General features: G+C 47.2%; 1 protein-coding gene across 1 annotated transcript; it reads right to left on the bottom strand.

Moving 5' to 3' along the window:
• Positions 1 to 292: 292 nt before the first annotated feature.
• On the bottom strand, positions 293 to 1519 carry LOC136532455 (non-specific lipid transfer protein GPI-anchored 5-like). The gene is made up of 3 exons (XM_066525048.1): positions 1046 to 1519; positions 831 to 938; positions 293 to 572 (listed from the first exon to the last, which is right to left on the bottom strand). The coding sequence occupies exons 1-3, from the start codon at positions 1422 to 1424 to the stop codon at positions 436 to 438; spliced, it is 624 nt and encodes a 207-aa protein (XP_066381145.1). The 5' UTR covers positions 1425 to 1519; the 3' UTR covers positions 293 to 435.
• Positions 1520 to 3265: the final 1746 nt, after the last annotated feature.

Below are 3265 nucleotides of genomic sequence, written 5' to 3'. Positions count from 1 at the left end.
CCATGTCCATTTGGTCCATTTTGTAGTCCACGCGCTTGGGGCTAGAAAGCCTCCGACCCTCACTGGTCTTCACTGATAGGCCTTGGTAGTAGTCAAATGGCGTAGTAATGCCATTGTTGGTTGCAGTAGATAAGTTTGATGCATTATGATCCTGTAATGGTATCGTTATTATTTTTCCACTATGGAGAATTTTCTTTTGTTTTCTAATGGACTATATTTTGCACCGAGGAAAACTTGGTTGACGAGGTAGAACAAAAGAAAACAATACATGCATACATAAACCTGATTACTGAAACAATAATTGTGAATACATGCATAACTCTCTGTATACACAGCGCATGACGTGTATAAAAAACACTCCAGCAAAGACACCAAAACAAAGATGCAATCGATACATACATAAAGTTCTATAGTCAGACAAAGCACATCCAGGAATCAAGCATGGAGCAGCGCGACTGCTGCCGAGAGCACGACGACGGCGACGGGAAGAACCGACGTGGCGGCCTTGCCGCCGGTGGTGCTCCCGCCGGAGGATTCCGCGGTCTGGGTCGCCTTCGTCCCGGTTCCAGCTGCTGCGTGCATCAAGGGACAAGGAGCCACACACACGTAACACGTTAGTTATTAGCTCACCAAACACATCTGCTATTTTCTGCCGTACAATTTTTGGACAGAGTCAGTGACTTGCGATTATAATTTATACGTATCCGCCTCACACTCATACTACTCTTATTATAACAAATTATGTACAATTCACTCGTACGTATCTGTTGCATATATATGTACAATTTTTGTACAAGTACGACTCAGCACTGTACAGTAGATACACGTACCAGCGGGAGCAGCTGGCACGGACGACGCCGCCGCTGGGCTCGCCGGAGTTGTGGACGATGGTGTGGTGGCCGGCGATGTCGGCGACGATGGCACGGGTACCCCGACGGCTGCAAGACAAAGTCGCTCGCCGTTGAATCAACCATGGCAATAATGACAAAGACAGATCAATCGCACTGAGCAAAGGCGGCGCGCGGCCGAGCATCTATATACGTACACTTGCACTCGCTGGGCGGCGGCGTCTTGACGTTGCATGCGCCGGGGAGCTCGAGCGCGCGCGTGCTGTTGACGGTGACGCCGAGCGAGGAGGCGCCGCCGCCGAGCACCGTGCACAGGCACCGCGGGTTGGACGTCACCACGCTGGACAGCGCGGAGCAGCACGACGCCCTGGGCGACGTGCTATTGCCAGATATGTAGCCCAGGCACGGGTACAGGCTCACCATCTCCGTCAAGCAGCTGCCCGACCCCGACGACGACGACGACGACGGCGCCGGCGCCGAGGAGGACTGCGCCGCGCCGGGGCCGGCCAAGAGGAGGAGCGCGGCCAGGGGGACGACGGCCAGCGCCAAGCTGCTGCTTGCTCTCGATGAGGCCATTGCGGGAACTCGAACTCCTTTTTTCTGTGTCCTGTAAACTGTGATGCTGTCACCTGTGCACGTGTGTGTTGTTTCTTGTTTGTTTGTGCTTTGAGCTGCTTTGGCTGTGGATTCTGCTAGCTAGCTTTTCGTGTGGTTTATATAGGGGTGCATGGTGTGTGTTAGATTCGCGGCTTGGCGATCGGTGAACTACTTCTTCCTACTAACAGCGCTCTCATTGACGTTCTGGCGGTTGTTAATTCAGCGACATGATCCAAACTCAGAGGTGATCAGTGATGTGTGTACGGAGAATTGTTTTCTTTTTTTATATATATAATAACGAAATAGGAAGAGTAGCTAGCTCTACCCCCCTTGATTGGTGGAATCAGGGGTGGATTGGTAGGTTTGTTGGATGTGTGTGACCTGTAGCACTACTTTATGCGCGCTAGAACGGAGACGGGTTGTTTTAGCCCCTCATAGCAACCAGTTTTTTTTTTACGCACTTATATTGTCTTATAACTATATATTTACACCGTTTTATTACTATATTTACAATGATAGTGTAATTTATTGAACAGAGTGGTGTAATTTGGAAATAACACAAATATATACCAAATTTTTTTTAAAAAAACTGCATTCTAGACATCAGAGAAATATATGTCAAATTGTTCACAAATTTTAGAAAAAATTGCAGATTCACTGCTTGTGTGCTCTTCCCACCAGCAAGGGCAGTCGCGCCGGTTGCAACGTCCCCCGCCCTGCTGGCTGCGTGCCGCCGGCGCTCCCATGCCGAGAAAGACGTACCACCTCCGTGTCGATCGGCAGCCTGATGTTGTTGTGGGCGCTCAACTTCACGGTCGAGGGCCACCACTCCATGACGGTGGTGGAGGTGGACGGCCCGTCGTCATGGACAACCTCTACATCTACTCCGGCAACGCAGCGGACCTCCGCGGGCGGCGGCGGTGGCGGCACACAGCAGCTTCGGGCGGCGGCTCGCAGCGGCTTCAGGCGGAAGATGCAGCGCGATCGGGCAGCAGAGGCAGCGCGACTACCACATCGGACAACCCAGAATTCGGTTGCCGAATAAACCCAAATCAACCAGTTATCAAATAGCAATTATGTTACACAACTATCAGCGACATCCAAATATCCAATCAATGCATTTTGCAACAAAAAAAATGCAATTCCACAAACAACTAAATAGAACCTATTTTTCTCGTTGTCGACGCTTTGGCCCTTTGTTGTAACTTGTTGTCCAATTTGGACTTTTTCTTTTTAATATAATAATTGTCAGTTTTCCTGTATGGTTCGTTTTAATATAAAAACAAAAAATAAAACCTATTTTCAGTTTTTTAGAAAAAAACTAAATCGAGTTCCATCCAGTTGTGATGGGTGCATGCTAACACAGGCACCTACCATGCAATTGTGAGTGAATTATTGGCAAAATATTAACAAAGCTTCCTCTACAATTATTCACCTTCCGAAGGAAGAACTGAGTTGTCTTATAGCACTAGTATATTACTATCTAAGATAAATCCTACTAGCAATTTATTTTGCCATATAAAGTGTCCATATCAGCATCCACTAGAACATCTCACTAGCACATTCAACTATCTCGTCATGCAAAGTGTCAACATCAGCATCCACTAACACATCCAACTAACACATGACATTATATCTTCATTCAAGCTATTCACATTAGCAAACCACATTATTTACTAATATATGTTTAGTTGTCCACATTAGAATGCTAAAAATCATCTACTAACATCTATTATGATGTTTATTCAATAAAATATAAGTAGTATAATTTCACCGGCGATTCCAGCACCAACGCGCGGAGCGTTCTTCTAGTATAATAT

Source organism: Miscanthus floridulus, unplaced genomic scaffold, assembly GCF_019320115.1.
Source record: "Miscanthus floridulus cultivar M001 unplaced genomic scaffold, ASM1932011v1 fs_626_3_4, whole genome shotgun sequence".
NCBI classification, from domain to species: domain Eukaryota; kingdom Viridiplantae; phylum Streptophyta; class Magnoliopsida; order Poales; family Poaceae; genus Miscanthus; species Miscanthus floridulus.
Note: the sequence above shows the minus strand (reverse complement) of the source record. Positions and strands in the feature narration are given on the sequence as shown.